The following is a 25806-nucleotide window of genomic DNA, read 5'->3' as shown; positions in this document are numbered from 1 at the left end:
GGTACCTTCAGGCATTTGGAAATTGCTCCAAAGGATGAACCAGACTTGTGGAGGTGTACAACTTTTTTCTGAGGTCTTGGCTGATTTCTTTTAATTTTCCCATGATGTTAAGCAAAGAGGCACTGAGTTTGAAGGTAGGCCTTGAAATACATCCACAGGTACACCTCCAATTGACTCAAATTATGTCAATGAGCCTATCAGTAGCTTCTAAAGCCATGAAATAATTTTCTGGATTTTTCCAAGCTGTTTAATGGCACCGTCAGCTTAGTGTATGTAAACTTCTGACCCACTGGAATTGTAATACAGTGAATTATAAGTGAAATAATCTGTCTATAAACAATTGTTGGAAAAATTACTTGCATTGTAAATTAAGCACACATAACGTTGATGTACATTAAAACAAACAATTAATGATTTGAGGGAGTACAATAGGCTTATTATTATCGTGTTTTGTTTGTAGTTTAAAACCTTTGGCTTGCTGATTATGATATTAGTATAGTGAATGCTAAAGAAATGTACAGTTTCCTTTCCTGTAGAATGGGGTAGTCATTTGTTCTCTCTTTGGGAGAGCAGTTAGTGAAATTCTGCAATGTAGTTAGAAGAAAGGTATCCAGATTAGGCCGTAAACTATCAAATGGTGGCCATTTTGGCTTGTTTTTGCTGTATTGTTTGCAGGCACCCACACACAACACACTTGAATATTATGAATATTTGTTTGTGTTTTTTAGATACTATGTCTGATTTATTGTGACCTTTCTATTTCATTTGGGGGTAGTGGGTTTCCCATTTGTCTTAGTGCCAAGGTATCCTAAAGGGTACACACACACACACACACACACACACACACATGGAATTTTCTGAAGTTTCTGAGTTTTAATTGAACACATTAATTATTTTGATAAAAATGTCCTGCAGAAACTTACTGTGAACCTGGAAATTGAAATGTATAGAATGTTCGACTATTATTTACATAATTCATTAAAACAGTAATAACACTTATTTGAATGACCTCTGACCTCTGTCCTGACTTTCTAGTGGGGTTTGATCACCCCCACTGGAAAGCCGAGAGACATTGGATGATGAAATGAAGCTCATTTGTAATACTGATAATTATGAAGAGGTTTATAGTTCATAGCCCTATTTGTGATTTGATCCACATGGGAAAGAGAGGGCTGCCCTTGAATAAGGGGAGACTGTCTAAAGTCTGTTTTTGCAATGATGGGTACAAATGTTCTTTATGGTGTGATTATGGGTAGTGCTTGTAATTCGATTTTGTTATTTTAAGTTGTTTTGTTTCATTTTTTAAACCAGTAGTGTTGTTTTTACACATTAGTCATGTGTCAAAATGGGGGAATTACCAGTCTTTTGAGGTTTTTGGATTGAAGTTTACACACCTTGAGTGATATGTAGGGATGTATTGAGTGATATATGAAGTAGTGTATTGTTGCGTTGTTTGTTCTGTTTTGCTTTGACACAAATTTCACCAGATTGGGTCTGCTGGATGACCGGGATAATTTCCTGATCTTATGACTCTGCGATGAGGTTGACAGTGTGATGAGGGGAGTTTGGAAAAATTGTTTCAATGGAATGTGTTGTTATTCTTTCTTTACTTTTGTTTTAGAAATTTGTATTAATAATATTGCTCAATATTAGTAATAATTTGTCATATAGTCAATGCTTGTCTGTATTTCCTGATTCAGAAGTGAACTGAACTAAACTGTTGTTCTTATCTGTCCTTTCTCGAGATTATGGAGAGATGGCTACAGTTGGTATCTAAATGCATCCAAGGGTTATTTGACCAAACGGTGTGGACCTCAAAACACCTCTAACCGGCTGAAGAAATGGCGTTCACTACAGCCTTGTCCTGCACCACTTCTATCGAGAGACCTGAGTCCGAGCCAGCAACCAGTGTACAGCATCCAGTTGAAGCTATCGACATCCTTTTCTCTCATGCCTTTTCAATCAGGTGTACAACAGAAGTCCACGTGGAGTGAGAATGGAGAGAGATCCGTTCCAAAACATCTCATGTTGCTGGTGTACTGGTTGGCAAATGGACATAGGAGTTGAGGTGGGGCTCAGGTGAGACATTGAAAATGGGACATTTGTAACGGTTTTCTTCTATCTCCTCCTCTGACGAAGAGGTGTAGCAAGGATCAGACCAAAATGCGGCGTGTAGATTATGATTCATGTTTAATGAAAAAACACACTAAACACAAACACTACCAAAACAATAAACGTAATGAACGTAACGAAAACAGAAACAGCCTATACTTGTATAAAAACTAACACAGAACAAGGACATCAGGACACTAAGGACACTAAGGACAATCACCCACGAAACACTCAAAGAATATGGCAGCCTAATTATGGTTCCCAATCAGAGGCAACGATAAACACCTGCCTCTGATTGAGAACCACTTCAGACAGCCATAGACTTAACTAGAACACCCCATTAAGCTACAATCCCAATACCAACACACCACATACAAAAACCCCATGCCACACCCTGGCCTGACCAAATAAATGAAGATAAACACAAAATACTTTGACCAGGGCGTGACAGAACCCCTCCCCCCCTAAGGTGCGGACTCCCGGACGCACATCAAAACAATAGGGAGGGTGGCGTCTGTCCATGGTGGCGGCTCCGGCGCGGGACGTGGACCCCACTCTATCAATGTCTTAGTCCCTCTTCCTCGCGTCCTAGGATAGTCCACCCTTGCCGCCGACCATGGCCTAGTAGTCCTCACCCAGAACCCCACTGGACTGAGGGGCAGCTCGGGACTGAGGGGCAGCTCAGCACCGAGAGGAAGCTCAGCACCGAGAGGAAGCTCAGCACCGAGAGGATGCTCAGGCAGGTAGTTGGATCCGGCAGATCCTGGCTGGCTGGCGGTTCTGGCAGATCCTGGCTGACTGGCGGATCTGGAAGAATCTGGTTGACTGGCAGATCTGGAAGAGTCTGGCTGACTGGCAGATCCTGGCAGACTGACGTATCTGGAAGAGTCTGGCTGACTGGCGGATCTGGAAGAGTCTGGCTGACTGGCGGATCTGGAAGAGTCTGGCTGACTGGCGGATCTGGAAGAGTCTGGCTGACTGGCGGATCTGGAAGAGTCTGGCTGACTGGCGGATCTGGAAGAGTCTGGCAGATCTGGAAGAGTCTGGCTGACTGGCGGATCCTGGCAGACTGACGGATCTGGCTGCTCCATGCTGACTGGCAGCTCTGGCTGCTCCATGCTGACTGGCGGCTCTGGCTGCTCCATACGGACTGACGGCTCTGGCTGCTGCATGCAGACTGGCGGCTCTGGCGGCGCAGGAGAGGAGGAAGGCTCTGGCTGCGCTGAACAGGCGGGAGACTCCAGCAGCGCAGGAGAGGAGAAAGGCTCCGGCAGCGCTGGAGAGGCGAGGCGCACTGTAGACCTGATGCGTGGTGCTGGCACTGGTGGTACTGGGCCGAGGACACGCACAGGAAGCCTGGTGCGGGGAGCTGCCACCGGAGGGCTGGTGCGTGGAGGTGGTGCTAGATAGACCGGACCGTGCAGGCGCACTGGAGCTCTTGAGCACCGAGCCTGTCCAACCTTACCTGGTTGAATGCTCTCGGTCGCCCTGCCAGTGCGGCGAGGTGGAATAGCCCGCACTGGGCTATGCAGGCGAACCGGAGACACCGAGCGCAAGGCTGGTGCCATGTAAGCCGGCCCAAGGAGACGCACTGGGGACCAGATGCGTAGAGCCGGCTTCATGGCACTTGGCTCGACGCTCACTCTAGCCCGGCCAATACGCGGAGCTGGAATGTACCGCACCGGGCTATGCACCCGCACTGGGGACACCGTGCGCTCCCAAGCATAACACGGTGCCTGCCCGGTCTCACTAGCCCCCCGGTAAGCACAGGGAGTTTGCACAGGTCTCCTACCTGGCGTAGCCATACTCCCTGTGAGCCCCTCCTCCCAAGAAATATAGTCCATAATCTTGTAGTCCAAACCATACTCCCATGTCCATTCCTCTTTTCGCTACTGTTGCTGCCTTTGTTGCTTCTCCTGCGGCTCCTGCCTGTTGACACGCCGCTTGGTCCTGTTGTGGTGGGTGATTCTGTAAGGGTTTTCTTCTGGTGAAAGAGAGGCGGACCAAAATGCAGCGTGGTGGTTATTCATGTTTTTAATAAAGACGACTATACATGAACAGACTAAAGAAAAGTGAAAACCTAAACAGTCCTATCTGGTGCAAACACAGAGACAGGAACATCAGGACATTAAGGACAATCACCCACGAAACACTCAAAGAATATGGCTGCCTAAATATCGTTCCCAATCAGAGACAACGATAAACACCTGCCTCTGATTGAGAACCACTTCAGACAGCCATAGACTTAACTAGAACACCCCATTAAGCTACAATCCCAATACCAACACACCACATACAAAAACCTCATGCCACACCCTGGCCTGACCAAATAAATGAAGATAAACACAAAATACTTCGACCAGGGCGTAACAACATTGTCATGGGCCATACACTTTGAACTGTGAAGCTATCTGAAGAAGAAAAATTAAGAAATGCCAGAAGATTACCAGGAAAGGGAGGGGGTTGGTCAACAGTGCCCGTAATTGATTTAGACTGAAATTGTTAGTTGGGGTATCAGTTTGATTGAGGAGGTTTACACACTGCTACATTTATAGTAATTTAGGCTAAGAATGCATTGAGATACTGATCTGTATTTATAACCCTGATGAGATAGTTAATTGGGTTAATTATAAGGTGAATATATTGTATGTTAATATAAATGTACATTCGCCCAGTGCTGATGTGTGTTAAGTTGAGGGTGTTCATTTTGAGGGATAGAACCAATGTGAATCACTGAGCAATGTCATTCTAAATTTTGGTAGGATAATTCATTGGGTTTTAATTATGATTTGGAAGCTGAATGATTTTTAAGACTGACTGATTGATTTGAGTAAGTTTTAGTATGTTAATCGGATTGTTTTGATTGTTGTTATGCTAATGATGACATGGGTAAAGAAGTTGTGTACTATCAATCAATCAAATGTATTTATAAAGCCCTTTTTACATCAGCCGATGTCACAAAGTGCTGTACAGAAACCCAGCCTAAAACCCCAAACAGCAAGCAATGCAGATGTAGAAGCACAGTGAGTTGTACTGCAGGGATGGAACGTAAAGTCGTAGAAAATTGAGGTTGTGGTGGTGCTGCAGAGAGGTATTTGGGTGTGCGAGACTTGGGTGTGCGAGACATCAGAAGAGTTTCAGGGTATGTTAAGTGGTGGTGTCCCATCCATCCAGGTTATTGGCCTGAGGTAGGACTAAATAGATTTTCATAGTGGAGTAGGGTGGTGTTATATTTGCAATATTTTTTTATTTTATTTTATGTATTTTTTTTGTGAGTGTAGTGTTAGATGGTAGGGTATTTATTTATTTATTTTTCAAGCAAAGCACAAGGGAGTTGTACTCCAGTCTAGTAGGTGGCGGTAACGCAACATATTGGATGCCAACTGCTGTTAAACCTCATAGAAGAAGAAGAAGAAGAAGATGAAGAAGAAGAACAACATCATCATCATCATCATTATCAACAACAACAACAGGGTAAGGGAGCCCTGGGATAGAGAAATGTCTTAAGTAGGAGATCGGAAATCGTGGCGAGTAGTGCGGACAAAATTGAGAAATAATTTGGGGAAGCAACAGCTGTGTTGGAATGCTAACAAGATGGGTGTCAGATCTGATGACATGGAGTGGGAGGATGAGGGTCAAGGAATGAATGAAGAAGCAATGTGAAGGTTAAGTGCTGTAATTGGTGGTGTTGGGGATTTATTTGGTTTAGAATTTTATTTTCATGGTAGTACATAGTTGGTCTGATCATGATTGATCGACATTCCAGCACAGTAGGTGGCGGCATGCACTTTAAACGTTGGTTTGTGGACCCCCATGATACCACAGAAGAAGAAGGCGGTGATGAAGAGAAGAGACCGTGTTGAAATAGCGTTTTGTATGGAGTGAATTTAATCTAACAGTGACATAAGTAATTGATCTGCCGCAAACATTTATGATATATAACATCAAAGTGAGAGAAAGGTGAGTACTTCGTGGTGTTCTATTCAATTTGTATTATACAGATTTGATAAAGTCGACGTTAGCTTGTCAGCTAGATAATATAGCCAGCTAACATTCAGACATAGAAAACGACAGCCCAATGCACAAACCATCCAAGTTAACTCATCTGACTAGCTAGTTTATAATATCCCCTTTCATCAGTGATGTAATGATACCTAGATGGCTTACTAAATTACTATTTAAATTATTAAGATAGCTTAACTTACTAGCCGACTTGCATGTTTATGTCAAAGCTATGTGGCTAACGTCATTAGATTGCTAGTAATATAAGTTAACTGGCTAACTAAATATCTTTCTCTCAAGTTGGCCAGATAAATGGCATTTTGTAGCGTCAAATCGCTATTAGTCACGTTTGAATTACCTTTTGCAGTTGGCACAATTGAGATAAGTTGACTAACAACTGACTGGTAACATTAGCTGTCTTTTTTTTTAAAACCTTTATTTGGCCGATAAGGACATCCCTGTTGTTCGTTAATGTTAGCTAGCTAGCTAAAGACGGTGAGGTGTTTGTTGTCCATACATTTGCAATTCACTTTCATTTAAGTTCAGATGCTTCTAGCTAACGTTAGCTAATTTCCTCAAAGTAACTTCAAAGTTCTGCAGGTGATTACGGCTATAAAGTAGTCCCACGTTGTTGACGACATAGCCTAACGTTACTCTCCTGTTGTCTGGGCTCATACTGCTTCTAGTATAGGCAACTCCTATGTGCTCATGCAGTACACCAATGGGTTGGAGTACACTACAGACTGATCCACCAAGCCAACACTAGAAAAGCAATTTTACCGTGTGCCTGCCTGCCAAATACATTTTTGACATGATGTAGTCGGGGATTTGAATAGAACATTTGTGCATCATCTATTCTGCATAGTATTATGCGGTTTTAAAGCTAGTCTAGGGCTTGTATAGTATTCACTCTGACTTTACTTCTAAAATCAAATTCTCCTTCTTCCTGTCAGGTGGAACAGGTTTGAGTTGCTGAATACACCACCACTCACACACACAGCTACACACGTTGACAGAAGAGCTGAGAGAGAAGTGAGACTCACCTGGAACAGAGGGGACAGACCGAAAGGAGCCCAAGGGGAACTTAAAGCTGCGTTGCTTTTGGACTACAGTTATCCTTGTTTGATTTTCAACATCAGGAAACTACTTTAACACGTGGATGGACATATACAGACAGAGTGGAAAACAAATGTTGAACAATAAGGACATTATTATTTTGATGAAATATTTGTACAAAGGACATCGATGTTGAGTAATTCAAATGGACTTGATGCAAAACAAGGAAATAAAAATATGTAAATGTACGTTTGAACAAAGATTATATTACAGATGCTATTCCCCCGCTTCAAATAGCAGTTATATTGCAGGAATTAAACTATTTGATTCTTGTTCACATATAATGTTCTATATTGTGTGCAGGTGCAGTATATTAATGCATTTGAATGCATATATCTCTTCATTTGGGAGAGCTCTTGTATAAATACTATTTTTTTTCATATGGCAGTAAACTCTGTTGAAGGGGACCGAACTGCACGTACATATACATGTAAAAAGGACATAGACTTCTGTTGTAAAAGTTTTGGACAAAAAAACAAGATAATATTTGTTAATGCTTTATTAGACTCATCTACTTTTGAAGAGGCTTTTTAAGGGGGCAAAAAAACTGAAAATATCAATATTTTGAGAATAAAAACAGGAGAGCGGAAATGGCAGCTGCCAGAACAGAGAACCTTGGTCCTGTCGTCATGGGACTGAACAAGCAGAAAGGGCAGCTTAGGGGGCCGCCTAAACCGGCTTCTCCCCAATCAGGACCCCTCGTCCTGGGCTCTCTGTCAGACGAGGCCACAGGTGCATCCCAGAAAGCGGGTGCTGCCCAGGAGGGAACTGGGATTAGGTACATATTTCTCTCACACCCCTGTTTCACCCAGTGACTGAAACAATTGTGTTCTGCTCATAGTTTATTATACCTTCATACCAGGTTTTAGAAGTGATGACCCAGTAGATTTTGTTTTAGAAATCAGTAGTGCAGGTGTTCTTTTAATTGCTCTCTTCTGCTCTGTCAGGTTTGGAGATGACTGGAAAAAGAGCCTACAGCTCCCTCCCAAAGACACCAGGGTCAGAACCTCTGTAAGTCATGGTACAATGCAGCATGCTTTTTCACTAGCTCATGGATTTTCCCTGTATCATTTTAATCAAGTCTGTTACTTCTGTTGTCTAACCTCTTTCTTGCTGTGTCCCAGGATGTAACGTCCACTAAGGGAAATGAGTTTGAGGACTACTGTCTTAAACGGGAGCTCCTGATGGGCATCTTTGAGATGGGCTGGGAGAAGCCCTCCCCTATCCAGGTACGACACTCACTGGGAGAGTCTCTGCCCAAAGATGACCTGTTGAAACTGGGGGATTCCCTTGCTGTAAATTGGCTGCTGATTCTGATGCCTATAACCTATAAAGATGCTCCAGAACTTCTGTATAATTTCAGCAGGTAGTTTTGAAAGTGGTGCTCGAGCGTGTGGGTAGAATATGTTGCAAATTTGTTGAGCTTAAGATCCCGGACTGCATCTTGAGTTATAACTGAAGTCTTTGGACTTAGCTTTTGTAGTTTGTCATAGTTAGATATTTTTTAAATAAAATTCCATTAAACCACAGTTTGTCACTTTCAGGAGGAGAGCATTCCCATAGCCCTGTCAGGACGAGACATCCTGGCCCGAGCCAAGAATGGAACAGGGAAGAGTGGGGCCTACCTCATCCCCATGCTGGAGAGAATAGACCTGAAGAAGGACTATATACAGGGTGAGTCAAGGCTCTTCACGTTACTCTTTCCCTCCCTTTATACTCGACTTGTCTACTACAACAATAGTTTTATGTCATTCACAGTGCTTTATTAAAGTGTTATAGACTACTGAAAAGGTATTCAAGTTATGTTTTATCTATGTTTAAGCAGGAATGCGTGATTCAAGATATTTTGATGTAGAATGTAATCCAGTTGTTGTCATGCATTTTGGGTTGACAATTAGGCTATTGTTACATTTTACTGTTAAAATATAGATTAATTTGTGTACACTTTTATTTGGGTCCAATTCACCACATGAGTAAGTGGAAACTCAAAACACATTAGCTAGATAGCTAACTTAAATATAATAGCCACTGGTAGTAGCCATATTAAGCTTAACAGTACATTTTAATGTCCTAAAAATAACTTTGCAGTTGTAGCCTACTACCCAATCAGGCCCATGCTCTCGTAATGGCCAATGCGGATTTCGCACACTCCATATCCCAAAGATTTATAAAATAGTTGCTATAGAGCTAAAAATTGAGAGTTGAGAAATAAAACATATACCTACAGAAATCGGAGAACCTCCTCTCTTTAACTGTGACAAGTATATTTTCCTATTTTTAAATGTTATACAATCAACATGTATTTTTTTCCCCTAGAGCAAAGTGGGAGAGGTAGGGAGAGTGGGTTGATCATCACAGTAGCGGGCCCCAGGGAAACAGGCAGAGCGTCAGGGCAGACACTTTCATTACAGGAATCATGAGCATAATGCACAAATCATGTTTGAGTGAGGTGACCATGTAGAATGGGCAGCTCTCACCGACAAATAAAACATTTGAAGTAACTGTCCAGTGAAAATCTTACTTTAGAAGTTTGTATTCTGTTAAGTCATACCCAGATAATGTTGTTGACTCATCCTATACTCATATTTGTGGCAAAAGCATACATTGGAGAGAGATAAATACTTTTGAGGAGTTTTTAAAAACATTTTTTATATTTTTTTTATCTAAGACTTTTTCAAAAATGCTTGCTATTTCTTCATGGAGTATAATGGCTCCCAAGTAGCTCACCGGTCTAAGACACTGCATCTCAGTGCAGACCCTGGTTCGATTCCAGGCTTTATCACAACTGGCCATGATTGGGAGTACCATAGGGTGGCGCACAAATGGCCCAGCATCGGCTGGGGTAGGCCGTCATTGTAAATAAGAATTTGTTCTTAACTGACTTGCCTAGTTAAACAAAATAAATAAATGTCATACTCCGGATGAAGCGGATGAGCTGGCCAGTCAGCGGGACACTTGTATTAATACCTTATTACTGGTATGTGCCCACACCATTCTGTTGGGGTATGCCCAAACCATTCCAACACAGAAAATATCCTTTTTAGCATACCTAATTACCATTGTAAGTAATTCTAGGTCATAATTCAATGAAATATGGGAGCACTGAACACAATGTTCCTTCAAAAGAATTTCAGCACTGAGCAAATTTAATGTCTGCTGAGCGCAAACTTTAACATTGCGGAAATTCTGTTCAACTTCAGCACGTGTTTACTGTGAACATTGAGGCTGTACCCGCTTTGTGTTTTTGATCATAATCTAGGCCTACCAGAGTGGCCTACCATCAAAAAAAATGGAGAAAATGCATCCCATAACATTTTAACATGGAAATAACGGTTCTATCCATTCAGCCTACATTAGCAGCAAATCTGTGGTGTTCAATGTTGGCCTACATTCCATGAGACTTTTGGGGGAAAAACATGCAGGGCTTGACATTAACCTGTTTATCCACTTGTCCATCAGACAAGGAGGTGACTGAAAATGTTGTTTGATGCAGGAAACCACTTTACAAAATAAAATGCATTGTTATTTCCCATACCATTATCACAGAGAATCAGGCAAATTATGCTACCCTCTGCCTATTGGCTACTTAGCCTATTCAAGCCTGTCTGAAAATACAGCACTGCCCCTTTAAGACAAAACGCTGACTTGCTTTTCAAAGATGTCTAGAAATGTACATATTTTGTGCTCTAGTAGGAAGCCATCACTCCACTATCGCTGACTACAAATGATCTATAACTGGGCTAATAACTCACTAACTAGAAAATAATATGAACAAAATGTGTACATCTCAAAACAAGCGCATCTATTCACGACTACTCATGCTGTAAACAGTTCAAGGTAAATGGCGGAGATCCATATATGGCAATAGTCTATTTGCATATAGGCCTAGTGCAGCTCTGATGGTTATATCGCACCGGTCTGCGTAGAGTACGGGCTGAGTCTGTCAATGCAATAAAATCATACTCCGATGCGTCCTGCCTACATCAAAATGTCTTGCCTAGTTAGTTTTGCATGTTTGGTATTGCATAGTTCATTTTCTTTCGGTATGTTGATAGTGTTAATGGGGAAAACTCTGGAAAGTTGAGTGATGTTCAGTCTGGTGCTTAGAGGGAACCTTGACTGGACAGTTTAGCTCACACAGCCAAGTCAAAGGGTTGCAAAATGCGACTAAATGGTCACTGTTTGGCGCCATACTCCTACTACTCTGTCAAATCACATTTCTCTTACACTTGCCCTATCTATACCTCTCCCCCTCTCCCAAGCCATTGTGATGGTGCCCACTCGTGAGCTGGCCCTGCAGGTTAGCCAGATCAGTATCCAGATCAGTAAGCACCTGGGCGGTGTGAAGGTCATGGCCACCACGGGCGGCACCAACCTGCGAGATGACATCATGCGCCTGGACGAGACTGGTAATTACCCAACAGCAGCATCACATTCCATTACTAAATACCAACAATGGAACCTTGTGATAAATACAGTGCATTTGGAAAGTATTCAGACCCCTTGACATTTTCCACATTTTGTTACGTTACAGCGTTAATCTACACACAGTACTCCACAATGACAAAGACAAAATAGGTTTTTAGACATTTTTACATGTGTGTATTCTACCTTTCAAAAGTTTGAGGTCACTTAGAAATGTCCTTGTTTTTGGAAGAGAAGCTAATTTTTTTGTCCATTTAAAATAACATCAAATTGATCAGAAGTACAGTGTAGACACTGTTAATGTTGTAAATTACTAATGTAAATAGAAACGTCTGATTTTTAATGGAATATCTAAACTCAGCAACAAAAATAAATGTCCTCTCACTGTCAACTGTGTTTATTTTCAGCAAACTTAACATGTGTAAATATTTGTATGAACATAAGATTCAACAACTGAGACATAAACTGAACAAGTTTCACAAACATGTGACGAACATAAATGGAATAATGTGTCCCTGAATAAAGGGGGGGGGGGGGGGGGGGGGGGTCAAAAATAACAGTCAATATCTGGTGTGGCCACCAGCTGCATTAAGTATTGCAGTGCATCTCCTCATGGACTGGACCAGATTTGCCAGGTCTTGCTGTGAGATGTTACCCCACTCTTCCACCAAGGCACCTGCAAGTTCCCTGACATTTCTGCAGGGAATGGCCCTAGCCCTCACCCTCCGATGATGCAACGACAACAAGCTCAGTCCGCTGATGCTGTGACTAATCCAAGTTTATAATTTTAAAAGGCTAATTGATCATTAGAAAACAGTTTTGCAATTATGTTCGCACAGCTGAAAACTGTTGTTCTGATTAAATAAGTAATAAAACTGGCCTTCTTTAGACTAGTTGAGTATCTGGAGCATCAGTATTTGTGGGTTCGATTACAGGCTCAAAATGGCCAGAAACAAGTAACTTTCTTTCTTATTATATAAACTTATTTTTCTACTGTATTATTGACTGTATGTTTGTTTTACTCCATGTGTAACTCTGTTGTATGTGTCGAACTGCTTTGCTTTATCTTGGCCAGGTCACAATTGTAAATGAGAACTTGTTCTCAACTTGCCTACCCGGTGAAATAAAATAAATGGGACAATGTAGATATCCCATAATAAATCCAGCTACTATAGTCCTTTACAACATTATTAATGTCTACACTGTATTTCTGATCAATTTGCTGTTATTTTAATGGACAGACGATTTGCTTTTCTTTCAAAAACAAGGACATTTCTAAGTTACCCCAAACTTTGAAACAGTTTGTGTAGGATAAGTGTTCAGACCCTTTGCTATGAGGTGAAATATTGAGCTCAGGTGCATCCTATTTCCATTGATCATCCTTGATGTTTCTACCGCTTGATTGGAGTCCACCTGTGGTAAAATAATTTCATTGTACATTATTTAGAAAGGCACACACCTGTCTATATAAGGTCCCACAGTTGACCGTGCACGTCAGCAAAAACCTATCCATGAGTTCAAAGGAATTATCCGTGAAGCTCCGAGACAGGATTGTGTCGAGGCACACATATGGGGAAGGGTACCAAAACATTTCAGCAGCATTTAAGGTTGCCAAGAACAGTGGCCTCCATCATTCATAAAAAATTTAAGAAGTTTGGAACCATCAAAGCACGGCCAAACTGAGCAATTGGTGAAGGGCCTTGGTCAGGGAGGTGACCATGAACCCGATGGTCACTGAAGATTGAAACCAAGATGGAACTCTTTGGCCTGGTTACCAAGTGTCGCATTTGGAGGAGAACTGGCACCATCCCTATGGTGAAGCATGGTGGTGGCAGCATCATGCTGTGGGGATGTTATTCAGCGGCAGGAACCGGGACTCGTCAGGATCGAGGGAATGATGAATGGAGCATAGTACAGAGATCCTTGCAGAAAAGCTACTCCAGAGCACTCAGGGCCTCGGACTGGGGCGAAGGTTCACCTTCCAACAGGACAACGGCCCTAAACACAAAGCCAAGACAGTGCACGAGTGGCTTCGGGACAATGTCCTTGAGTGGCCCAGCCAGAGTCCGGACTTGAACCAGATCGAACATCTCTGGAGAGACCTGAAAATAGCTGTGCAGCGACATTCCTTTTCCAACCTGACAGAGCTTTAGAGGATTTGCAGAGAAGAATGGGAGAAATTCCCCAAATACATGTGTGCTGAGCTTGTAGCATCATACCCTGAATATGTCTGAATACTTATGTAAATGTGATATTTAATCTTTTTTTTTTTATGTATACATCTGCAATTTCTACACCTGTTTTTGCTTTGTCATTATGGGATATTGTGTGGAGGTTGCAAGCTGAAGAACACCATCCCAACCGTGAAGCACAGTGGTGGCAGCATCATGTTGTGGGAGTGCTTTGTTGCAGGAGGGACTGGTGTACTTCACAAAATTGATGGCATCATGAGGGGGGAAAATTACGTGGATATATTGAAGCAACGTCTCAAGACATCAGTCAGGAAGTCAAAGCTTGGTCGCAAATGGGTCTTCCAAATGGACAATGACCCCAAGCATACTTCCAAAGTTGTGGCAAAATGGCTTAAGGACAACAAAGTCAAGGTATTGGAGTGGCCATCACAAAGCCCTGACCTAAATCCCATAGAGAATTTGTGGGCAGAACTGAAACAGTGTGTGTGAGCAAGGAGGCCTACAACCCTGACTCAGTTACACTTGCTCTGTCAGGAAGAATGGGCAAAAATTCACCCAACTGATTGTGGGAAGCTTGGGGAAGGCTGGCTACCTGAAACATTTAACTTGGGTCAAACAATTGAATGGCAATGCTCCCAAATACTAATTAAGTGTATGTAAACTTCTGACCCACTGGGAATGTGATGAAGGAAATTAAAGCTGAAATAAACCATTCTCTCTACTATTATTCTGACATTTCACATTGTTAAAATAAAATGGTGATCCTAACTGACTTAAGACAGGGAATTTTTACTAGGATTAAATGTCAGGAATTGTGAAACTGAGTTTAAATCTTTTTAAACTTCTGACTTCAACTCTTTATAGCGTAGCTCTGTATTTTGTTTATTTATTTGAAAGTCAGTTTTACTCATCTTCATCGAGGGTGTCAATCATTTCGGACCACACTGTACAATACAAACAAGTCACAAAACCGTAAAGCTGTACACAATGCCATATCTGTAATGATGGTGTTTCTGATTTTTTTCTCAGTGCATGTGGTCATAGCCACACCCGGCAGGATCCTAGACTTGATAAAGAAGGGCGTTGCCAAAGTGGATAGAGTCCAAATGATGGTGATGGATGAGGTTAGTGTGTAAATACATGTGGTACCTGAGTCCATCAACCACGGACTGTAATCAACTACTGTAGATGACTCCAGAGAATTTTGTTTTGTTACGAGCTACTCACTATTCTTCATTCAAATCTCATCTGGTTCATCAACCTACCAAAGAGGTTAAAGGAGCTACATGTAACATTTCCCCGGCAACGAGTGCTAAATATCAATTACATACCAGTGGTAGCAAATTAATAGAAATACATGATTAAAACAGTTTTTTGAGAATACTGTGTGACTCTGCTAATGCTCCATTTGAATGTTTTCTCTTCTCAGGCAGACAAGCTGCTGTCTCAGGACTTTGTAGTGCTCATCGAGGATATCATCAGCTTCCTGGCCAAGGGCCGTCAGATCCTACTCTACTCTGCCACCTTCCCCATCAGCGTGCAGAAGTTCATGGTGAGTAGTGCCACATGTTGGCAGCCATGTGGTATCACCAACAGGCCATTCTGTTCTGCTATTCCGTAACTAGAAAATATACTTTATTGTCCATTTACATGGAAATGTTGCTATTCTTGCTGAACAGTGTTACCCTCCTTCCGGAGAACAGCAGCTCAAAACATTGGGCAAGATTGTGTGTGGGGTCACCTGATGCGCTTGGACTTCTCCCTTGCCCGTTTATCAGAGGCCCTGAAGCTCCCTGCACTGCAGCCCACAGAGCCTCGACCCCAGATTCACAGCCTGCTTGAGGTTACCCTTATTAGCCAAAGTCAGCACACTCTAAATGGCAGGTGTAGTACATTGAACACACATATAAATGCGAAATGCGTTAGTCAGGGCATAACATTCGTTTTTTTGTCCTTCAGCCGCTCTAAAATGACACCAACAAAACATAAAAAATGGATGGTTCTTTGTAAAGTTCCTAAAACAATTGAATGTATTACTAGTAAGAAGTAATGTTGTGTATTGTTTAATTTCATGTATTGTGACCTGAGTCTTTAAACCAAAATAGAACAGATGAGACAAATGTTCACCTGCCCCTTTAAATGCGGGAGGTTCGTGCCTGTGAGATTGATCCTGACATGTAGAAGCGTTGTCATCTCTTTCCCAGCAGTTGAAACTCGAGCATAGAAAAACAACCTAGCTTGTGAACAAAATAGTTCTTTGACTTTGTGTTTTTATTTACCAGCTATGAAACAAAATGGTGGAAATACTTTAGACCGCTACTGTAGCATTTACAGTACCAGTAAAAAGTTTGGACACCTGCTCATTCCAGGGTTTTTCGTTATTTTGACTATTTTTGTACATTGAGTAATAGTGAAGACAAAACTATGAAATAACACACATGGAATCATGTAGTAACCAAAAAAGTGTTAAACAAATCAAAATATACTTGAGATTATTCAAAGTAGCCACCCTTTGCCTTGATTACAGCTTTGCACACTTTTGGTGTTCTCTCAACCTGCTTCATGAGGTAGTCACCTGGAATTAGAGGTCGACCGATTTTATGATTTTTCAACGCCAATACCGGTTTTATTGGAGGACCAAAACAAGCAGATACTGATTAATTGGCCGATTTTTTTTTTTTAAATTTATTTAAACATTTAATATATATATATATTTTTTATATATATATATATATATATACACTGCTCAAAAAAATAAAGGGAACACTAAAATAACACATCCTAGATCTGAATGAATGAAATATTCTTAAATACTTTTTTCTTTACATAATTGAATGTGCTGACAACAAAATCACACACAAATTATCAATGGAAATCAAAGGAGGTCTGGATTTGGAGTCACACTCAAAATTAAAGTGGAAAACCACACTACAGGCTGATCCAACTTTGATGTAATGTCCTTAAAACAAGTCAAAATGAGGCTCAGTAGTGTGTGGCCTCCACGTGCCTTTAGGACCTCCCTACAACGCCTGGGCATGCTCCTGATGAGGTGGCGGATGGTCTCCTGAGGGATCTCCTCCCAGACCTGGACTAAAGCATCCGCCAACTCCTGGACAGTCTGTGGTGCAACGTGGCGTTGGTGGACCGAGCGAGACAAGATGTCCCAGATGTGCTCAATTGGATTCAGGTCTGGGGAAAGGGCGGCCCAGTCCATAGCATCAATGCCTTCCTCTTGCAGGAACTGCTGACACACTCAAGCCATATGAGGTCTAGCATTGTCTTGCATTAGGAGGAACCCAGGGCCAACCGCACCAGCATATGGTCTCACAAGGGGTCTGAGGATCTCATCTCGGTACATAATGGCAGTCAGGCTACCTCTGGCGAGCACATGGAGGGCTGTGCGGCCCCCAAAGAAATGCCACCCCACACCATGACTGACCCACTGCCAAACCGGTCATGCTGGATGATGTTGCAGGCAGCAGAACGTTCTCCATGGCGTCTCCAGACTCTGTCACGTCTGTTACATGTGCTCAGTGTGAACCTGCTTTCATCTGTGAAGAGCACAGGGCGCCAGTGGCGAATTTGCCAATCTTGGTGTTCTCTGGCAAATGCCTAACGTCCTGCACGGTGTTGGGCTGTAAGCACAACCCCCACCTGTGGACGTCGGGCCCTCATACCACCCTCATGGAGTCTGTTTCTGACCGTTTGAGCAGACGCATGCACATTTGTGGCCTGCTGAAGGTCATTTCGCAGGGCTCTGGCAGTGCTCCTCCTTGCACAAAGGTGGAGGTAGCGGTCCTGCTGCTGGGTTGTTGCCCTCCTACGGCCTCCTCCACATCTCCTGATGTACTGGCTTGTCTCCTGGTAGCGCCTCCATGCTCTGGACACTACGCTGACAGACACAGCAAACCTTCTTGCCACAGCTCGCATTGATGTTCCATCCTGGATGAGCTGCACTACCTGAGCCACTTGTGTGGGTTGTAGACTCCGTCTCATGCTACCACTAGAGTTAAAGCACCGCTAGCATTCAAAAGTGACCAAAACATCAGCCAGGAAGCATAGGAACTGAGAAGTGGTCTGTGGTTACCACCTGTAGAACCACTCCTTTGTTGGGGGTGTCTTGCTAATTGCCTATAATTTCCACCTGTTGTCTATTCCATTTGCACAACAGCATGTGAAATTTATTGTCAATCAGTGTTGCTTCCTAAGTGGACAGTTTGATTTCACAGAAGTGTGATTGACTTGGAGTTACATTGTGTTGTTTAAGTGTTCCCTTTATTTTTTTGAGCAGTGTATTATGAGTCGGATGGAGGATATTGAGCTTGAAATTGACGTTGCTGATGAAGTGTTCATCTGATTCTGATGTTGACTTCAAGCCTCCAATGCCCGGGCCTCGCTGCAGAAAAACCAGAACAGAGCCAGCTAAGACTGTGATCCCAACTGCCACGGTGAGACCAGTCTGGGACGGATGGCAGGGTTTGGGTAAAAAAGTTAAGAGTTTGTGAAATGCAGGTGTTGCGGCACATCATTGTACTGTTGCTCATGCGACAGAAAAGGAAACCATACTTGTGACATGTCTATGCACTAACTCAAAGCATTTATTGCACTCTTGTATGTCCGCTGTGCATACGACAGAAGAGCATGTATGTAGAGTCATTTTGGTCTGATGGCTACAGTGCATTCGGAAAGTATTCAGACCCTTTCACTTTTTCCACATTTTGTTACGTTAGAGCTGTATTCTAAAATGGTCCTCCTCAATCTAGATTCAGTACCCCATAATGACAAAGCTAAATCAGGTTTTTAGAAATTTTTGCAAATATATAAAAAATTGATTTGACATGATTTGGAAAGGCATTATATACGGTCCCACAGTTACCATTGCTTGTCAGTTCAGAAACCAAGCCATGAGGTCGAAGGAATTGTCCGTAGAGCTCCGAGACAGGATTGTGTCAAGGCACAGATCTGGGGAAAGGTACCAAAACATTTCTGCACCATTAAAGGTGTCCAAGAACACAGTGGCCTACATCATTCTTAAATGGAAGAAGTTTGGAACCACCAAGACTCTTCCTAGAACTGGCCGCCTGACCAAACTGCGCAATCGGGGGAGAAGGGCCTTGGTCAGGGAGGTGACCATGAACCTGATGGTCACTCTGGCATAGCTCCAGAGTTCCTCTCTGGAGATGGCAGAACCTTCCAGAAGGACAACTTTATCTGCAGCACTCCAGCAATCAGGCCTTCATGGTAGTGGCCAGATGGAAGCATGACAGCCTGCTTGGAGTTTGCCAAGAGGCACCTAAAGGACTCAGTACATGGGAAACAAGATTCTCAGGTCTGATGAAACCGAGATCGAACTCTTTGGTCTGAATGCCAAGCGTTACATCTGGAGGAATCCAGGCACTGCTCATCACATGGCCAATACCGTCACTACGGTGAAGCATGGTGGTGGCATCATGCTGTTGGGATGCTCTTCAGCGGCAGGGACAGGGAAACTAGTCCGAGTCGAGTTAAAGATGAACAGAGAAAAGCACAAAGAGATCCTTGATGAAAACCTGCTCCAGATTGGGGCAACGATTCACCTTCCAACAGGACAATGTCCCTATGTACACAGCCAAAACAACGCAGGAGTGGCTTCGGGACAAGTCTCAATGTCCTTGAGAGACCCGGACTTGAACCCGATCGAACATCTCTGGAGAGACCCGAAAATAGAAGAAGAAGAATGGGAGAAACTCCCCAAATACAGGTGTGCCAAGCTAGTAGTGTCAGACCCAATAAGAATCAAGGCTGTAATCGCTGCCAAAGATCCTTCAACAAAATGAATGCTTAATTAAGTAATTTCAGTTTTAATACATTTGCAAAAAAATCTTAACCTGTTTTTGTTTTATGTGGTATTTTGTGTAGATTGATGGAATAAAACACAAATTAATCCATTTTTAAATAAGGCTGTAACGTAGCACAATTTGGGGGGGGGGGGGGAAATCAAGGGGTCTGAATAGTTTCCGAATGCACTGTATGGGGTGGACTTTTTCCGAGAGACCATGCCACGAGAGACCATGATTCTGCCACACCTGTGGCAGGTGCATATGAAACGAGGCCCGTGAAAACTGTTCAGTGTAACAGTTTTTGTTTGTGGGGCTTGCTCACACAAAGCCACGAAGCTGTGTGCTGACTGTGGACCAGAAGCATAAAGGGAAGACGACATTGTTTCATGCTAAATACATGCATGCATGTAAGGACACTACATTTTCCAGTACAATCAACAAATCATTTTGTCATGAATATATTTCCACAAATGCATTTATGCAGTTCATCCTTTACAATTGTTCATGCGCTGGTGGTTTTGTTTAGGAATACAGCAAATAATTTCAGCCGTGCACCTGGCTGGTTATATTAATCTTTTAAGTTTCTACTTTGTCAAAAGAAGCTATAACCGGACTTTATTAATTACCATAACCAGTTACTACAAATAAAGTTGATCAAATGGATTGCGCTAAAGGGGAATTAAATTGCGGCTATAGGCCTATGTTTTGTCAAGGATATGTTTTGTATAATTATACAATCTAAACAAATACATTTTTTGTTTATTTCCTCATTTATTCATGCAATTTATCCTTGACAATAGTTTATGCACTATTTATCAAGCATTGGTGTTCTTGTATGTCCGTTTCGTCTTATGTTGCTGCAAGGGTCTCGCCGTGTGTGTGTGCGCCCATGCACCTGTGTAGTTATCCTAGCATTGATTTAGGAGCAGGTACTTCAATAACCCTCTCTCCTCCTTTTTTCTCTTTTCTTGTCCCCCTTTCTGTCATCACGCTCTCCTCCCTTTCTGCTCCCTCTCCACCAGGCCAAGCACCTGCAGAAGCCCTATGAGATCAACCTGATGGAGGAGCTGACTCTGAAGGGCATCACCCAGTACTATGCCTACGTCACTGAGAGACAAAAAGTCCACTGTCTCAACACGCTCTTCTCGCGGGTAAGCCTTGAAAACATTGGACGCATATACACTTTTTTTATGAGAATGTACATGTAGTCTGGTATGTGGGCGCAGATTAGTGTACCACAAAGCCTTTACAGGCAGCCTTTATTACCGTCGGTAGTAATGAGTTTGACAATCTTTTAAGGCCGTGGCTGCAGATCCGACTTTTTCCCCCAGGACTAAAGGTCCCGAAGCTTCTGCACGTGTTTCGGATCACATTTTCTTTACCTCTACTTTACCCACACATTTTATGGTCTCCTTCACATTTCTCACTGTCAATCGTGAATGATAATTCTTCAAGTTTAACCTGTGAAAAGTCATAGCATCCACATACTAAATGGGCTGTAATGGTGACCGTGTTACCGCCACACCGGCGGTCACCAGTCATGACCACAGTCAAATTCCATGTGACCCGTTTAGTCACGGTAACTAGGCTTCTCCAAAACTGCGCTCTCATGCCACTGATGCTCATTAGTAGCCTACCGAACTTGCTATAACTGCCACTCGCTAATGGCTTGTATGCAGCGCTCTATTGTCCATATAATCAACTCATGTTGCACAACATTTCTATAGGCTATGCAATTGTAGGAGAACCGTTTTAATGGGCTCTATTTTAAAGAGGATCCCATCAGCTTTCTATAGGCTAGGCCTGCTATATTTATTTATCAAATTTCCTAATATTAAGTGCTTTGCTTTATCACAGGGGTAGCCTACCTGCCAGGCATGACAGTTACCCGTGGGAAAAGCATCCTTGATTTGCAATTTAAGTCCATATGGGTGACGTGCTATTGTTCAACAGCCCCTGTTCCCTCAGGTGCCTGATAATGGTCCATTCTAAATCAAAAAGTGGCCAAAAGTTTTGAATGACACAAATATTAATTTTCACAAAGTTTGCTGCCTCGGTGTCTTTAGATATTTTTGTCAGATGTTATTATGGAATACTGAAGTATAATTACAAGCATTTCATAAATGTCAAAGGCTTTTATTGACAGTTTACATGCAGTTGATGCAAAGAGTCAATATCTGCAGTGTTGATGCTGCTGTCAATTAACTTCTGGGTCACATCCTGCTGGAAAAGGCACTGTTCGTCACCAAACTGTTCCTGGATGGTTGGGAGAAGTTGCTCTCTGAGGATGTGTTGGTACCATTCTTTATTCATGGCTGTTTTCTTAGGCAAAATTGTGAGTGAGCCCACTCCCTTGGCTGAGAAGTAACCCCACGCATGAATTGTCTCAGGCTGCTTTACTGTTGGCATGAAACAGGACTGATGGTAGCGCTCACCTTGTCTTCTCCAGACAAGCTTTTTTCCGGATGCCCCAAACAATCGGAAAGGCGATTCATCAGAGAAAATGACTTTACCCCTGTACCTTTTGCAGAATATCAGTCTGTCCCTGATGTTTTTCCTGGAGATAAGTGGCTTCTTTGCTGCCCTTCTTGACACAAGGCCATCCTCCAAAAGTCTTCGCCTCACTGTGTGTGCAGATGCACTCACACCTGCCTGCTGCCATTCCTGAGCAAGCTCTGTACTGGTGGTGCCCCGATCCCGCAGCTGAATCAACTTTAGGAGACGGTCCTGGCACTCGCTGGACTTGAGCGCCCCGAAGCCTTCTTCGCAACAATTGAACCGCTCTCCTTGAAGTTCTTGATGATCCGATAAATGGTTGATTTAGGTGTAATCTTACTGGCAGCAATATCCTTGCCTGTGAAGCCTTTTTTGTGCACAGCAATATTGACTGCGCGTGTTTTCTTGCAGGTAACCATGGTTGACAGAGGAAGAACAATGATTCCAAGCACCACCCTCCTTTTGAAGCTTCCAGTCTGTTATTCGAACTCAATCAGCATGACAGAGTGATCTCCAGCCTTGTCCTTGTCAACACTCACTCCTGTGTTAACAAGATAATCACTGACATGATGTCAGCTGGTCCTTTTGTGGCAGGGCTGAAATGCAGTGGAAATGTTTTTGGGGGATTCAGTTAATTTGCATGGGAAAGAGGGATTTTGTAATTAATCTGATCACTCTTCATAACATTCTGGAGAATATGCAAATTGCCATCATACAAACTGAGGCAGCAGACTTTGTGAAAATTAATATTTGTCATTCTCAAAACTTTTGGCCATGACGGTATATTTTAAAGACTAGATTAAATTGACAATAGTCTGATGGGTGACAATATTATCGTTAGTGAATTATGTATTTTCATTTGTGAATGATGCCCAGTGTGTGCAGCCTCTAAGGCAAGAAATAGCACATACCTTTAAAAAAAAAAAATCATAGTCGCACACATCTGTCTTTGGCTATAGGCCTGTATGTTTTAATAAGGTTTATATCGCAACTAAAGTGGCAAAATGACTCTAAACAGCCTATAGATCTAGGACCCCTGGAACACGGTTGGAGAGCACATAGTGAAACTCACACCTACTGACGACAACTATTGACCACGTCCATAATGTAGGCCTAGAAGAACCTGCAACACAACTAGTGACATTACTAAACCACTATTGATAACGACCACAAATATAACAACCACTGCTGACCAGAACTACACAACTACTGACCACATCTACTGAACCACACACCTACTGACTACAACCACACTCCTACTGACCACCACACAACTAATGACCACAACCACACAACTGACAACACTACTGACCACAGCTACTGATCACACAACCACTCAACTACTGACCTCAACCACACTACTGACCACAATTACTACGGATCGACAACTACTGAACCAAAATCACTCAACTAATTGACCATAACCACACAACTACTGAATAAAACAAATGACTACAAGTACACAACTACTGTACTACTCAACTAATGACCACAAGCACACAACTGCTGACCAAAACTACTAAAATACTGACCACAGACTACAACAAAACTGACCACACAACTATTGACCACAAGCACATAACTGCTGACCACAACTAATTAACCACACAACTACTGACCACAAATACTGATGCCACAGCTGAGCAGCTTACCGATTGCTGCAGCTGTACACAGCCCATCTGTAAATATCGCATCCAACTACCTACCAACTACCTATCCCCATATTATTTAAATTTACTTATTTGCTCTTTTGCACACCAGTATTTCTACTTGCACATCACATCATCTGCACATCTATCACTCCAGTGTTAATTTTCTAAATTGTAATTACTTCGCTACTATGGCCTATTTATTGCCTCCTTACTCCATTTGCACACACTGTATATAGATCTTTCTATTATGTTATTGTCGCGTTCGTCATAGTAATCGGACCAAGGCGCAGCATGGTATGCGTACATTCTCTTTTAATGAATAAACACCGAATAAACCAACAAAATGAACAAGCGAACCGTGAAGCTAATCAAAAAAGTGCAGACAGGCAATTACACAGTCAAGATCCCACGAAACACAAAGGTGAAATGGCTGCCTAAATATGATCCCCAATCAGAGACAACGATAAACAGCTGTCTCTGATTGGGAACCATATCAGTCCAACATAGACATACAAATTCACCTAGATGACCCACCCAAGTCACCATCACGCCCCAACCAACACAGAGAAATAACAGCTTACTATGGTCAGGGCGTGACAGTTATTGACTCTGTGTTATTGACTCTCGGTAATTCTGTGTTTTTTTGTCGCACTGCTTTGCTTTATCTTGGCCAAGTCGCAGTTGTAAATGAGAACTTGTTCTCAACTGGCCTACCTGGTTAAATAAAGGTTATATAAATAAAAAATTGTTCAACTATTTGTGTGATTGGGGTCAGTAATGGTAGTCAGTAGTTGTGGTCAGTAGATGTGTGGTTGTGGTCAGTAGTTTTGGTAGTTATTTGGTTATTAGCTGTGGTCAGTATTTTTGTTGTTGTGATTTAGTAGCTTTAGTTAGTAGTGATCAGTAGTTGAGGGATTGTGTTACAAATTCTTTAGCCCTACAGCATGGACGTGGTCAGTAGTTATGGTCAGGAGCTTTTTTACATGTATTTTTTATTTCACCTTTTTAACTAGGCAAGTCAGTTAAGAACAAACTCTTATTTACAATGACGGCCTTACTTACTGCCCCATGCACACAACTGCTGACCACTACTGAACACAACTGCTGACCACAACCGCACAGCTGCTGACCACAACCACACAGCTGCTGGCCCACGCACGCAACTACTGAACACAACCCCACAATTACTGAACACAGCTACTGGCCCCCAGCTAATGAACCGCACAACTACTGACCATGTCCATGCTGTCATAGCGTTTGCTCTTATTAAATGTGAAGACTGTTATATCAGATCCATTCTCTGTGTAACTATTCCTTATTGCCATAACTATTGATTAAACTAATCACGGAATAGTAATTAACTAGGAAGTCGGGGCACCACGGGAAAATTGTTTATAGAGTTGCAATTTCCCGACTAACTATTTTATCTTATCAATTAGTCTTCTATTAATGTATTGTTATCTCATCAGTCTCATTCCTGAACGTCGCAAACCCTTGGATATCTGCACCAACCATAACATAAATCATGAATCGGCGATAAACCAATTTGTATAATTATTTATTTACTAACTAATCAAATCACATAAACCCACACAGTAGGCCATACATTGACTAACATGATACAAAGAAAAAGTCCCTCGTGGACGAAACCGATATGACGTCTTGGTAGACAAAGTAAAGGGGTGGGGACCGATAAGAAAGAGCGGGAGAACAAAATTAACCCACTACATACATGCATACATACAGTTGAATACGTCCATCGTAAATATGGATATTTAGCACCCTAACAACCGCTCATTTGGATTTTAGAAATCCAATGTACAGTACATATTTTATGAGTGTAAGCCTTTGTTGTCCCTCTGTGATCGCCGGTCCGTCTGCTGGATAGATTGTCAACAGAAAGTCTCTGGTTTGTCCACCAGAGATCAGTCTTTTGTAGTTGTAGCTTGTTATAATGGATACATCAGAGTACCATTCAGAAATGTTCTTGAA

General features: G+C 42.3%; 1 protein-coding gene across 1 annotated transcript in view; it reads left to right on the top strand.

Annotated features, from left to right (window-relative positions):
• Positions 1–5564: 5564 nt before the first annotated feature.
• LOC109907626 (probable ATP-dependent RNA helicase ddx6) overlaps positions 5565–25806 on the top strand; it is a 53616-nt gene continuing 33374 nt past the window's right edge. The window contains exons 1-9 of the mRNA XM_031793778.1: positions 5565–6072; positions 7068–8008; positions 8178–8241; positions 8355–8459; positions 8775–8904; positions 11493–11639; positions 14877–14971; positions 15277–15399; positions 20689–20817. Of these exons, the coding sequence (XP_031649638.1) occupies positions 7821–8008; positions 8178–8241; positions 8355–8459; positions 8775–8904; positions 11493–11639; positions 14877–14971; positions 15277–15399; positions 20689–20817 (981 nt within the window). The 5' untranslated portion in view covers positions 5565–6072; positions 7068–7820. The remainder of the gene's footprint in view (positions 6073–7067; positions 8009–8177; positions 8242–8354; positions 8460–8774; positions 8905–11492; positions 11640–14876; positions 14972–15276; positions 15400–20688; positions 20818–25806) is intronic.

The sequence above is a fragment of the Oncorhynchus kisutch genome, linkage group LG17, assembly GCF_002021735.2.
Source record: "Oncorhynchus kisutch isolate 150728-3 linkage group LG17, Okis_V2, whole genome shotgun sequence".
NCBI classification, from domain to species: Eukaryota; Metazoa; Chordata; class Actinopteri; order Salmoniformes; family Salmonidae; genus Oncorhynchus; species Oncorhynchus kisutch.
The sequence above is the reverse complement of the archived record's forward strand: the minus strand, read 5'-3'. Positions and strand labels throughout refer to the sequence as shown.